We start from the raw sequence: 14,734 nt of genomic DNA on the forward strand, positions 1-14,734 counted from the left end.
GCACTTAATTTGATCTCCCCATAATGGGCAGCGGGCGAGCTCACAGCCCTTTTTCTAGGAACGTTTCTTCCACGTATTGCCTCAATCGTGTGTTTATTTTCTATTTCCGATTCTCTGAATTTTATCAAGGTTTACGTCGCAGTTCTAAACCCTTTTTCAAGAATTTTAAGACACATGTAAAACTTCTGGTGAATTCGGTGTGTGCATGGGGGGGGGGATTTTGTCAGCCTTTCGTCTTTTGAGTTTGTTTTCAGTTTTGTTCAGTGTAAAGTGCACAATGTATTCTCGTAAACATTTAACTTTAAAAGATAAAGTCGAACTCATTAATGCGTATGATCGGCAAAAAAATAGTGTTTGCAATCTCGCTGCAAAATTCAAAATCGGGAAGACGCAGGTAGGCGACATCCTAAAGAAAAAAAATGAACTGCTCAAACAATTTTGGCAACACGTAAATGATCAGGTTCAAAAATCATTCCCGAAAACTGTTGGACTTCAAATTGACAATGTTACGTATGAGTGGTTTTGTCGCGCACGTGCTAAAAAAATTCCCATTAATGGGCCTATTATTAGGTAAAAGGCTTTGGAGGTTGCGAAATCTATGGGAGTAAATGAGTTCAAAGCTTCTGTGGGATGGCTAGACAATTTCAAAACTCGGCATAAAATTTCTTGGAAAACCTAAGTGGTGAAGGTGGATCTGTTGATACTGGGGTTGTAACAGAGTGGACCGTCAAATTGGAAGATTTATGTTGTGATTTTGAAGCTAAGGATATTTACAACTGTGACGAAACAGGGTTGTTTTTTAAAGCTCTTCCTGAAAAAACAATGAGTCTAAAAAACAAAAGTGCCAGGGCGGAAAAATTTCTAAGGAATGCTTGACTGTACTATTGTGTACAAATATGCTGGGAGACTTTGAACAACCTCTTGTTATAGGAAAACCACAAAATTCTCGTTGTTTCAAGGGCATAAAGTTGAATCTTTTGAATGTTGACTGGAAGTCTAATAAAAAAGCGTGGATGACACGAGATATCATGAGCGAATGGATAAGTCACTTTAAGCAAAACATGATTCGTCAAAACAGAAAAATTATTCTTTTCATGGATAATGCTGCATCTCACCCACACATTGAATTGTCAAACATTCAAATCGTTTTTCTGCCACCAAACACATCTGCAGAGTGTCAGCCCTTGGATCAAGGGATAATAAAAAATTTTAAACTTCACTACAGAAAACGTGTTTTAAGACATCTCATTGCAAACATGAATGATGTAACATGTGAGTGACCTTGCAAAGAAACTCAGCATCCTAGATACGATTCAATGGATTTCCTCTTCAGTAAACGCAATTAGAAAACAAGCTGTCGTGAACTGTTTTGTAAAGTCTGGCTTTTCAAATGCAAAAATTGAAGTTGTGAACAGCAATGTGGAGCACCAAGAAGAACAAGAACTTCAACATCTATTGATAATGTACGATACTTCCGCTACAAGTGACCCTGGTTACAAAGATATAGACTCGAACCTCACTACAGAAGATGGTGCTCTAGATATCAACGACATTATCATCGATATTTTTCAAGAAGTTCCTCGTGAGGATGAAGAAATGGAAGGAGGTCATTCTGCCGAAGAACATATTAACGACGAACCACTGATGAAAATAGAAGAAGCGCTCATACAAATCAATCGTTTAAAAATGTTTTTCGCCGCTGAAGGAGATACTGAAGGACTTTCAATGGTTTCTTCACTCCAAACAAATGTTGAAAAGAAAATTATCAGCCGGAAGAAGGTGCAGAAGAAAATAAGTGATTACTGTATGTATTTTTCTTAAGATAAAGTCATAATATGCATAGCACAATTGTATGTATATTATTTACAAAAATATTGTGTAAAATCTGTATATATTTTAATTTAATATTACATTAAACGTTTAACGATTTTTTTTTTTTTTTTCTCCCTCAGACTTCTTCTTAGCGGACACTTCTCTCTAACGGACAAATTTTCGTTCCCCATGGCTGTCCGTTAAAGGGAAGTTTCACTATATATATATATATATGTATATGTATGTATGTATATATATATGTATGTATTTCGGTATCGAATGTTATCTCTGAATTACATTGTATGACTTTCTTATCCCCTATCAACTTATATGTATTAATTTATGATGTTACATTTGTAAAAACTAGGTAGCTATATTTATTTAGTTCAAGTACAATTCAATTGACAATGAAATTTAATAAGATTAATAAATTTTGCTGATTAATTGATACTACTATACTTGCTATCTAGTTTTCCGTTAAACTTTACGCTATCTAGTTTTCCGTTAGACCTTAAGCTATCTAGTTCGGTGCACACATTGTATCGTATAACAATGGCGGCAAGTTACAAACGGTTAATCTATGGACACAAGGTGTTATTTACTTTCCAAATCGCGTTATCTAAATTCAAAATAAAACCACGGATCTTGACTAGGTCTATAAGCTACTTATAGAAAATAATTTAATCTAACAATTAAGTCAATAAAGTGGCTAGTATAATTAAAAACTTAGCGTTCGCGGGAGCTGCAAAACCTGTTCAACATGTGGATTTGATACCCTTACCGATACTAAGTAATAACCTACAAAGTCTCTATCTAAATTCAAATTCATATTTTTCTACTTCAGTGATCAACCATTCGCTGTAAAGAACTGCTGCTTACTCTTTAAATGTCTGAATGACACAGGAGAGAAAAATGCCTGTACGGCCACCTCATTAATTCTTTTTGTCACAAAAAAAAATGTCCCCCAACCTATTCAAGGTTGGTTGACCTTGAGAATGCTCACCTGACCAAATCAAAATGCTGTCTGGCCCAGCTCTTATAAGGAAAGTAAAGTTCACTGTTCTCATGTTCCCCACTACCTTCAACATTTTTATTGACCCATCTGTCCATAGTCTTAAGCCTACCAGTTTTTCATATAAAGTTTGAAACTTCTTTGAATATCTTCATTGGTAGCTATTGATTTCAGTGGTTAAAGATAATAATTCTATATTCTGGCTTAAACAAAAATTTACTGTTTCAAATTTGGGTGTGGAAGATATTATAACATAGTACAATATATTATGTATTAATGTATTATGAGTTACTTTGTTGCTATCCTTGGAGGCTGTCTTTTAACTGAAACCTGTTACAATGAAGGATCTTATCACTAATCCCTATTTGCTCCAATTTCATAATAGCCTTTCATGCAGAACTATATCAAAAGCTTTGCTGATGTCTCAAGGTAAACATTGTTGAAGTTTACCTTGAGTGCATCAACTATTTTATGGCTTTATCATAATAATTAGCCACTTTGGTTTGGCAAAACTTCTCCTTCGTGAATCCATGTCATGATCCATTAAAGATATCATCCTTATTAAGATTGTCCTTTATCATATCTTTTAACCACAGACCAACCAGTGAAGTCGAACTTACTGATCTGTAGTGACCCATCACTTCATTCACAATTTCTTTGTTTAACTGAGAAGAGATTAGCAGTTCTCCAGTCTGAGGAGATTTGGAATCTAATGATGATCTTGTTAATGCCCCAATAGGATGACACATTCACATGCAGCCTTTTTAGTATAAAAGGGTGTATACCATCTACCTCTGGAGCCTTATTCTCTGTCAGTCTTGGTGCTTTTCTGATGGACTTCTGGGAGATCATTATGCTTATTTTACAGCAGCCTGACTCCTTGTCACTGTTTCTATAATTGTTCCACTTTGATTTTTTTTCCCCTGTGATTGTCTAATTCAATCTTTTCTTTTTTGTTTTGCTATCTATATTCTTAGCTTTCCAAAATTCACTATCTATATTCTTAGCTTTCCAAAATTCACTATCTATATTCTTAGCTTTCCAAAATTCACTATCTATATTCTTAGCTTTCCATGCTGTTGATTTCTCATATTCAGCTTTTATCTGTCTCACTTCATCAGTGGTTTTATTACATATATACTAGGGCTTACAATACCAGTCAAAATCTTAATACCGGTATTTCAGTATTTTTAATTTATGAGACCGGTATACCAGTATTCCAAAAACAAACATTTTTCTCAATAAATTTTGATGACAATTGGGTGCAATAAATTAAGGAAAAAAACAAGTACCTTAATTACTTGAATTCATGTTTTAAATAAAATTTTATTGCAATAATAAATATTCTGAAAAAAATCATTAAAATACAGTTATTCTAAAAACAAAGAAATACATATTGTTACTGCAAAGTTTAGTTATGTTTAAGCATCCACGCTACCTGTCCGAATAAAGTGAGCTCTTAAGAAACATAAGCAATCAATAGTATGATTGTTAAAAATGGTTCTAATTTTGGTACATACAGTATTTGATTGGCGGCAGAAAATGCCCTTTCGGATTCTATTCTGGTACCATTGTACTGAGATAATCATAGACAATCTCAGTCCATATTTTTTAGGTTTTGAACTTTTTTAGCAAAAATAGTTAAAAGTATTTAATTAATTTCTGACTCAAGTTCATCTTTTAAAATCTCATTGGAGTCAAGCAATTTCTTATTTTGGAAAGAATTTGCGGAACACTGATGTTCTGTTCCACATTGGTCTTCCATGGTTGAATTATGTTCTTCACTTTCTGAAGGAGAAAGACGTTTTATTAAGCGAAGTATAATTTTCACTATAGTATCTTTACTGAGTCTGGGAGAGAGCAAGAGTGGGGATAAGGAATAAAGAAGAGAGCAAAGAGTGCAGTTAAGGAATTCTTCACATATATAAATGCAAAGAACAGGACAAATCAGATTGGACCCTTATGTAATGGACCTGGGATAGTATTAGATAACATAGCTGAAGTTGCAGATGAACTCAACAGCTACTTTGCATCGATATTTACATTGAAAAAACCCTTTGTGTCAATGAGATATTATGGAAGTGAAATTGAAAAAAAATGTAATTAATGATGTTGAAATTTCAAATGATTATTTAATGAGAACTTCCACACCTACAGGTGAGTAAGGCTCCTGTGGTTGATGGCATATACCCTATAATCTAAAAGGAGGCAGCAAGTGAGTGTATTGAACTAAGGCTAGTTATGAGAGCATCACTGGACTCAGGAGAGATTCCGTTGGATTGGTATAAATTGGAACATAAAGGCAGTTCTAGGAATGTAATGGGAAATTACCGACCGGCCAGTCTAAGGAAAGACTTAGACTGGCCTAAGTAGTAGTAGGGAAAATCATGGAGGCAAGGGTGGAATTCAGGATCATTTAGATGGAAATAGAATTCTGTAGGATACACAGCATGGTTTTGTAAAGGGAAAATCATGTTTAACAAATTGGTTGGCCATTTTGACAGGTCACTCGCGAGCTGGATTTAGGGAATAATTTCGACTTTGTTTATTTGGATTTCAGCAAAGCATTTGACTCAGTCCCACATGAGTGGTTACTTTATAAGTTGGAGCAGGCTGGAATCAGGGAAAATCCTTAGATGGATAGCATGATGACTTTAGGGCACCAGGCACAGGATTGTGATAAATGGTTATTCCTCAGATTAAGTTAATGTAAGTAGTGGGGTTCCCCAAGGATCACTATTGGGACCACTGTTGTTTTTGATTATCTTAAATGACATATATGAAGGGATGGAGGGCGTGAGGTCTAAACTTGCAGATGATGTAATGATCAGTAGCGTAGTTAATGATCGCTGCCAAGCAGAGCTTCTTACAGTGACCTAGATAGACTTCCAGGATGGTCAGAAAAGTGGCAGATATGCTTTAATTCAGCAAAATGCAAGGTCTTACACCTGGGGAACAGCAACCGTAGGCGCCTCCATAGCCAGATGGGCAGGAGCAGCAGTGCGTAGCATGTGCTTCTTGATTAGACCGGGGTTCGAGCCTGTGGCCACCAAATATAGAGAATGCGGAAAGGTCAGGGAATGACCACCGCATATCCCTGGAGGCGCCTCCGTAGCCAGGTGGGAAGGAGCGGCAGTGCGTAGAACACGCTTCTTGATTAGACCGGGGTTCGAGCCCGTCACCACCAAATACGGAGGATGCGGAAAGGTCAGGGAATGACCACCGCATATCCCGGAGCAATATGGCCTTAGTTGCTAATGCTCCTAAAAACCAAATAACAAACAAATAACAACATATCCCTGGAGCAATGTGGCCTTAGTTGCTAATGCTCCTAAAAACCAAAACAACAAACAACAAATGGTGGAGTTGAACTAAAGTCAGTAGTGGAGGAACGGGACTTGGGAGTTACGATACGGTCAGACATGAAGTTTTCCAAGAATTTTGGACAGGTTGCAGTGTTGCATGGTGTCCTATCGATGATTTATTGAACATTTGCTAGTAGAGATAACAACGTCATAATCACATAAAGGTGATTTTATAACCTTTATGTGGTATAATTATAAACAATTATTTTTTTTTAATTAGTACTGAAAAACCGGTATTTCAATACCGGAAAAAAAATGACCAAGATCCCAGTATTGTAAGCCCTAATATATACTTACAATACTCATAGAAATCAGTATCTCACAATAGTTTATAACCATGCTTTTTTCTTTTATCTGGCAATGTTCATTTTGGCATCTTTCTTTTGTGGAACTTCTCCACTAAAAAGATGTAATCAGAGGACCTGAGGGCGCCTCCATAGCCAGGTGGGAAGGAGCAGCAGTGCATAGCACACGCTTCTTGATTAGACCGGGGTTCAAGCCCGTCACCACCAAATACGGAGGATGCGGAAAGGTCAGGGAATTACCACCGCATATCCCGGAGCAATATGGACTTAGTTGCTAATGCTCCTAAAAACCAAATAACAATAATAACAATAACAGAAGACCTGAACTGTGGCATGTAAAAATTGGAAATTACTCCATGGCAGCACACTTTACACATCAGCACAGTGTGTGGCCATTCATTGTGTAGCAACTAGACTAACATAGACAGATTGTTATGAAATCTTATATTTGAATAAATATAAGATTTCATAAGTGGATGGTTTGATAAATTATTCTAATTTATCAAATTCTATAATTTATAAATACAACAAAAGCTAATAGTTAAATAAAGAAACATCAAAGAGAATGGGGGGATTAAATTAAGAAATGGAGTTTTGTGAAAAGAATATGTACCTAAAATTTTGAATAATACCATAGATAATGCCAATACAGCATAATTTACAAACCAATTATGAACAGATTTAGACTGTCATCCCCAGAAAATGCAGAGGCCAAATAACATGAAATATCACAACTTCAATACCGTAAACAATTCACATCACAGGGACCAAGAAATGAAACAACTAAAGTTTAAAAACAGGTGAACATTTTATCATGTCTCATCAGAAGGCCACAGAACAACAATAGTTGTGGAATCACTGCATTTCGAACATCGCATAAATCAATGCATCAGACAGCAACTGACACAACACTATCAGCCCGACAGTGCAAAGGAAAACTGCCGACTTGTTGTTGTTGTTATTTGGTTTTTAGGTGCATTAGCAACTAAGGCCATATTGCTCCGGGGATATGCAGTGGCCATTTCCTGACCGCTCCGCATCCTCCGTATTTGGTGGTCACGGGCTCGAACCCCCCGTCTGATCAAGAAGCGTGTGCTACGCACTGCTGCTCCTACCCACCTGGCTACGGAGGCGCCAAACTGCCGACTGAAAAATGAAGAATAAATACAAACATAAAATACAAAATTTACCAGTCTATAGGTGGCAACATGAGCAGTGCTAAGCAACTGTGCCCACTATAATCATGTTAAAAGAAATTAAAATTAATTAGCAGAATGTAAAAAAAGTGAAATAAAATGAAGAAGAAAAAGATTATAAAATAAAGAGAGAAGAGATAGGAAACATCAGTGGCTGCTTAGCATAGTCAACAACATGCTGCCTGAAACATAATGTAAATTAAATAAAATATGTAAATTAAAATTCTGATGAGATAGGACACAATGGTTGTCTGTTTTTAAATTTTAGTTGTTTCATTAATCGGTCCCTGTGATGTGGATTGTTTACAATGCATTTTCTCGAGGTGCCAGCCTAAATCTGTTTGTAAATTAATTGGTTTGTAAATTATGCTGTATTGGCATTACTAAGGTATTATTCAAAATTTTAGGTACATATTTTTTTCGCAAAACTCTCTTAATTTAGTCCCCCCCCCCAAAAAAGGCAAAAAAAGGGTAATAGTAGGAAAATGCTAATTTTTCTATTACCCTTTTTTCACCTTACACAAAGTTTAGCAACTACATCACGCTACTTTGTTAGCCAATCATGTCTCCCCTCTCTTGGGACGTACCACTTCAGGTGTTTAATGCTGATCTTCACGTCACACCTAGTAATTGTAATTTTAACTTGATTTGACTTACTACCTTCTCCTTCCAACACATGTGGCCGCTATTACATACTATATATTCACAATCACAGCAGGCTAATTTCTTTTACATGGTTGCACCACTGAGCAATGTGTCACTCCCCTCCATCCTTGCTCTGACTTTGTCCTTTCACTCTTACATTTTATTTCAAATTTTCTCACTCATATTTTCACTTCCTTACTTTTGTTATCTCTGCCTCTGTCAGGTCAGCCATGAAATATACGTCAGTACTTCACTTATATACCACCGCTTCGAACCCAGATTCCGAACTCACTCACTTCAAAATTTCTGCATGGTTTCATTGTCTTAACCACATGCTACGTGTTATTACATGTTAAAAACAGAGGCCTTACTTCTTGCTGTCCTTCCTTTGGTTTTGATGACTGACCCTTGATAAAGACATTAAAATTATTGGATCTACAGCATTAAGTACATCTTTTAATGTATTTTTGTTTTTCCGGTAACTACGTAATTTTTCCCATAGTTTTGATTTCCTGTTTCGTCAGCATGTCGTCCCTCGCACTTTGCCACATTCTACTTATCTACATCCCATTATGTTCGTTGGGTTCTTTTTGCTATTTTTAACAGTACCCCTGATCCATAATCCATTTTAATTTTCATCTTAACTTGCTTCTTTCTAAGTAGCTAAATATCTCGCTTTGTATTGCTACTACCTCTATTATTATTACTATATATATATAAATGGTATATGTAACAAATAGATTAGTATATTGTTGTATAATGCACAACCCTTGTGTCATTTTCCTTTTATATAGTATATTGTTTATATATGAGGTGTGACAATAAAGTTTCAAGAATAATTCATTTTATTTTGAAAATTATACAGATGTGAGGCCATTACCTTCAGACTAGTCTCCTTCAGACTGTACACACACACATTCCAGCATAGGATCCATTGATCATAACATTTCTGGTACTCACTTTCTGGTATCTGTTTACAATACTCTGAATTTCAGAAACTGACTGAAAATGCATTCCTTTCATGACTGCTTTTAGTCGAGGAAATAAAAAGAAGTCACAAGGATACAAATCAGGTGAATAAGGAGGGTGCTGCAACGTTGTGATCGATTTTGAATTTAAAAACTCTTTCACTACCGTGGTGGAACGTGCGGGAGCATTGTCGTGATGCAAAATCCATGACGGATCAATTTCAGGCTGAACCTGGTTGACTCGCTTGCGAAGCCTTTCCAAAACTTGAAGGTAAAATTGTCAATCAACAGTTTCATTAGGTGGAACAAACTCTTTGTGGATGATTCCTTTTCAATCAAAAAAGCAAATTAACATGGTTTTCACTTTTGATTTTGACATTCTTTCTTGTTTGGGTCTGGCGAGGAAGCTCCCTTCCATTGTGGACTGTGCCTTTTTGTTTCAGGGTAGTAAGCAAATACCCAGCTTTCACCCCTGTAATCATGCGAGAAAACAAATCTGGAACATCTTCAATGCTTTCCAACATCTCCTGAGAATGTCTCAACCGAATTTCTTTCTGCTCATGAGAGAGGTTTTTCGGTACCAGCTTTGCACACACTTTCCTCATCAACAAATTTTCAGTCAAAATTAATCTAACACTTTCCTAATTAAGGTTTAGTTTTTTGGCAGTCATTCTTGTGGTTAACTGCCTATCACTTCGAACAAGATCACGTGCACGAACAATGTTTTTGTCATGCTGAGTCGTGGAAGGATGCCCTGAATGCTGAACATCTTTGACAGATTCACGTCCTTCTCAAAACTGTTTTGCCCAATTGAAAACACATGGTTTTGACATGGTATCATTTCCATAAACTCTGGTCAACTTTTCATAAATATCTGTTGACGACTCGCCACTTTTCACCAAAATTTTTATCACAACTCTTTCTCTCTCTAAATTGCTTTCCATTTTTCACGTAATGTGGAACAGAAACACGTCTTTACACGAACCAATTTGTACAATGACTGAAACGACTGCCGACACAGCGGAAGGACGTAACGGTTTACAGTGTGGCCACTTTGACGGAAACAAAATTATTCTCAAAACTATTGTCACACCACATATAATGTAAATTAATTTAAAGTAGATTAGTAAGATGGATAAGTGATGCAAAAAGTGAATACAACTAACACACATTAATGTGGAAAGAATGCATACCTAAAATTTTGAACATTTTAAATAAAAGGCAAATGTAGGCACATGTTGACAAGCCAGTAATGAACAAATTTAGATTAGTTCCCTCTCTATAGTGCCAAGGCCAAATGTGAATATTTCACTGTCCAGAGCAAAACAAATAAATGAAACAACTGAAAATAGAGAGTAAACAACTATTGTTGTCCTGTGTTGCCTTTTGATGGGATATGACTCAATTGTCATCTGTTCTCTATTTTAAGTTTCATTTATTTGTTTTGCTGTACATTGTTTATGCTATTTCATGTTATTTGTCCTCAACAGTATTGAGAGAGCTCCAGTCTCATCTTGTTCTTTATATTGGCTTGTAAATTTAGTATACATTTATGCCTTTTATTTATTTTAGTGTTCAGAATTTTAGGTACTTCATATTCTTTCCAAATTACTCTTTTTCTCTTTTCTCTCTCTCTCTCTCTCTCTCTCTTCTCACTTTTGTGTTTTCTAATGTGTTTTAGTTGTATTCACTTTTTGCAGCATTTATCGATATTATTCTGCTACTTTAGCATTAGCATTAGCAAGGGCACATGATGCAAGAAAGCAAACTTATATAGCATCAGCCAAAAAAAAAAAAAAAAAAACACCTCCTTCTCATTTCACTCATCCACCCACTCCAAATGTTTGTCTAGTTCTGCCTTGAATCTGTTTAAGCTATCAACTTCTACAACGACAGATGGAAGTTTGTTCCAGCAATCAGCCACCCTTTGGCTAAAGGCAAACTTCCACACATCTGTCCTACAACTGTCTTTCCTCAATTTGAATTTATGCCCTCTCAGGCGATTATTCTGAGCAAGAGGAAGAATCCCATCAGCATTGAGCATGCTCAAACCATTCAAGGCTTTATACACCTCAATCAGATCACCTCGTAGGTGCCTAGTCTCCAGACACTGTAATTTGCAAAACTTAAGTCTTTCTTCGTAAGAGCAACCCTTTGTTCCATTCACTAATCTTGTTGCCCTTCTCTGTACTCTACATCCTTCTTAAAATGAGGCCTCCAGACCTATATACAGTACTCAAGGTGTGGCCTGACCATTGCCTTATACAAGGGGATAATCACCACCTTATCCCCTGCTAGAAAAATTCCTGTATATCATTCACAAGACACCGTGAGCTACTCTTGCAGACCGTCTGCACTGCTCAGAAAACTTCATATCTACCTACACAATTACCCCCATGTCCTTTTCACTCTCTACCTCTGTCAGGGTAGTACCACACGGTTGATACATTATTCTGGGTTACTGTTTCCCATGTGCAGTACTTTACATTTGTCAATGTTAAACTTCAGTTGCCACCTCTCAGCCCATCTACTCAACTTTTCTAGATCCTGTTGCAGCAGCGTACTGTCATTAACAACCCTGCCGACCTTCGTATCGTCTGCAAACTTGGACATTAAGCCTGATATACCATCATCAGTATCATTAATGAATACAGAAAACAACAATAGACCCAACATTGAACCTTGGGGGACTCCACTAATAACATTAGTTCATGAAGAGCAGTGTCCAAAAAGTTTAATTTAATTTACATTGTGTTCTAGGCAACATGTTGTTGGATATGCTAACGTTGCCGCTTATGTTTGCTATTCTTTCTTTATGTCTTTTGCCCCTTTATATATATATATATAAATATAAATGAAAGGCTGCTTCGGAAGTTCAGGCATTATTTCAGTTCCATAAGTCCCTCCACAGAAATGTATATATCAACATTTTTCAGATGTTCATGCATTTCTCAAGAAGGAAAAGTCAAATTGACACCAAATTTGCACTCTGTGTTTTTTGGTACCAGGGAAGGGTTTAGGCCTGATCCTGATTCCATGGCTTCCCAATTTCCCTCTACAGAAACATTGCCATAAATTTGTAAGAATAGTTCTGTACTTGTGTACTAAATTTCGTGTTTAGGCTAATTCATTTTCCTTGTGTATCACTTTTTAAAAGTACTGCTGTATAGATCTCACCTCAGACTGGGTAAAGACTTTAAGTACAGTCTAGGAGATTATAATAAGATTAATGCTGAAAATAAGGTTGACCCATGAAGTGTTTTATTATTGAAAAATTAATAAATGAAATTATGGAAAACTTCAATAAGAATTGATGTGTTTCGCAATTTTTTTATTTTTTTATATATATTTTATTGTTGTCCAATTTCTTGAAAGGTTTCTGAAGATTTGGAAATGAGAAATGGCAGGCGTAAAAGACGAAACAATCAGCAGAAATACTCATTACACACAAGAACACAGAGGGAAAATTCTGGAAGAAATAGAATGTATGGAGATGACTATGAGGTAACTATTTTTACTTTCCAAACTCGTGTGTGTAATCAATTTATTGCTAAAATATACATTTACAGCAATACTTCATAAAATATTACACTCGAGAGGTTTACAATAGGTAAGAGGGAAAATTATATACTTAATAGTAATATTATAAGAGTATTAATGTAATAACTGATTATAATGATAATTTACAGGAAGTGGTGATGTCCAAGTACATGATAATGATGGATTTACTTGTGTATCCTGTTGTAGTTGCAGTGTAGCAGGTTCAAGTAATTATGGATATCTTATGTAACAATGTATCCATAACAACTCTTATGCAGGAAAGACAGGATGTAAGAATAGTAGATGATCTCATGGCATGCTGGGGTATCCTCCATTGAAAAACTTACTTGCCAGATATCCAGGCTGCCATCTTGGCTTGATAGACACTTCAGGAACTAGACAGAAGATTATTTCATGCAGACAGCATGACCAGTGGATGTATGTTTCCATTGCGGAGCACAACTTTACACTTAATTTTAAAGATCAGTGAAAAGCCTCTATTCTTCCGGAGGAATATGGCTTGTGTTTTCTTCCAAGAGCATTCCATCAATATCATTACAGTAGTAAAGTGAATCTTCCATAGAAAAATATGAAACTATATCTTTTTTTTTTTTTTTTTTTTTTCTTCAGTAAATTCCATTCCTTCTGCCTAGATCCCAAAAGTTCTACCTAAACCTTAGCTTTAAGTCATGCACAAGATCATTTAATTCATATGAGTTATAGGATGCAGCTTTTTTCAGTTGAACATTTGTATATTTAGTTTATTGTTCATATGGACTGTTTCCATTGGATCATTGTGTTTTTCTCTTCTGATGACCTGGTTTCTGGAGATTTCTGGTTCATCACTGTGACCAACTAGTCTAATGGCTGACAAGATATTCAGATATTTAGGAGTGGTTTTTTTTCCGTCTTTCTTCTTTCCATTCTTCTGTTAGAGTTTTATATAAAAGTGTAAAAAAAAATATATATATAGCAGTTGTTGATATTATTTGTTGGCTCTCTCCACATACATGATGGGAACAATGGATGGCAATGATACTTTACATTTAATTTTTTAACCATCCTCTGAGATGAAGAGCACAACTGGTGCAGCATATACGAAAGCCCATTTCTTGTCCTGATCACCTGATGTGCAGTCAAAATAATATTCGTATACTTCCTGTAATAGGGGTATTGTATAGACTGCATGAAATTTAGTTGTGTAATCATTACTCGTATCACAAAAGTTATCTGGTGAATTAACATGCTGACATGACATTTTAAACGCATGTTCAACTGCATTTGACACCAAAAGTTTAAAAAGAGCACAAATTTACTAATATCACATGCTTATTCCTGACTGTTGACCTGTCTGGGTTTGCTATATATTATATATATATATCTGACATTTAGGTTGCAGGTAGGGATAAAACAGTCTAGAATTGATGTAAAAACTTGGCATTCCTGCAAAATCAGAAAATTCCCGATTCCAGAACTTTTCTGTCAGAAAAACAGCTAATATGAACAGATAGACTCAGGTGGATCTAAAGCTGAGTACATTAAAACTAAAATATGAAATATTTTGATTGAAAATTTTTTATTGTTGTCCAGTGTAACAAATACTTGATAGGCAGTTTTATAGTTTTGAATCAGAGGAGGTGTATCTCTTAGACTTGGTTGTGTGATTTGGGTTTACACATGCAGAATTAAAAGAAATTCTTGAATTCAGATCCAGAAGTTGATGAAATTTTTTTTGATTTTGACAGTCTTGCTGTAATTTTGGGCTATCAAGTCAAAATAAGAACTTGAAAGTATTTATGTGTATAACTACACATAAATGACAGTTAGCATTATGTGCATAATGCTAACTGTCACTTTTGCAAAATTTCAAATTTCAATGCTACAGATCATG

General features: G+C 35.8%; 1 protein-coding gene across 1 annotated transcript in view; it reads left to right on the top strand.

The window, feature by feature from the left end:
* BRWD3 (bromodomain and WD repeat-containing protein) overlaps positions 1 to 14,734 on the top strand; it is a 279,424-nt gene that overhangs the window by 132,029 nt on the left and 132,661 nt on the right. The window contains exon 19 of the mRNA XM_090380158.1: positions 12,679 to 12,807. Coding sequence (XP_090236284.1) covers positions 12,679 to 12,807 — 129 coding nt within the window. The remainder of the gene's footprint in view (positions 1 to 12,678; positions 12,808 to 14,734) is intronic.

Source organism: Mastigoproctus giganteus, chromosome 8 (genome assembly GCF_048544385.1).
Source record: "Mastigoproctus giganteus isolate SK-2022 chromosome 8, ASM4854438v1, whole genome shotgun sequence".
Classification (NCBI taxonomy): Eukaryota; Metazoa; Arthropoda; class Arachnida; order Uropygi; family Thelyphonidae; genus Mastigoproctus; species Mastigoproctus giganteus.